This window comes from Penaeus monodon, chromosome 23 (assembly GCF_015228065.2).
Source record: "Penaeus monodon isolate SGIC_2016 chromosome 23, NSTDA_Pmon_1, whole genome shotgun sequence".
NCBI lineage: Eukaryota > Metazoa > Arthropoda > Malacostraca > Decapoda > Penaeidae > Penaeus > Penaeus monodon.
The window spans coordinates 8,215,252-8,215,461 of record NC_051408.1 but is presented as its reverse complement, the minus strand read 5'-3'; the positions used below and the strand labels follow the sequence as shown (position 1 = coordinate 8,215,461).

The 210-nt window shown below is 39.0% G+C and overlaps 1 protein-coding gene across 1 annotated transcript in view; it reads left to right on the top strand.

The window, feature by feature from the left end:
* The window catches only part of LOC119587777 (progranulin-like), an 11,704-nt gene that overhangs the window by 413 nt on the left and 11,081 nt on the right, over positions 1-210 (top strand). Inside the window, 1 exon segment of the mRNA XM_037936468.1 lies at positions 40-126. Coding sequence (XP_037792396.1) covers positions 40-126 — 87 coding nt within the window.

Below are 210 nucleotides of genomic sequence, written 5' to 3'. Positions count from 1 at the left end.
TTGTCACATCCATTCAATTAATGATAAATTTTATTTTTACAGATGTCCAAGTTTCATGACCTGTTGTGAGCTTGCCAATAAAGAATATGGCTGTTGCCCCTTCCCTAAGCTGGGCTGTAAAGACCTGTCCACGCTGCCCCAGGGTAGATTTCCCCGGGTTAAAAAAAATCAGACACATGCAATACACATACAATGAAGGAAATTTTTTTT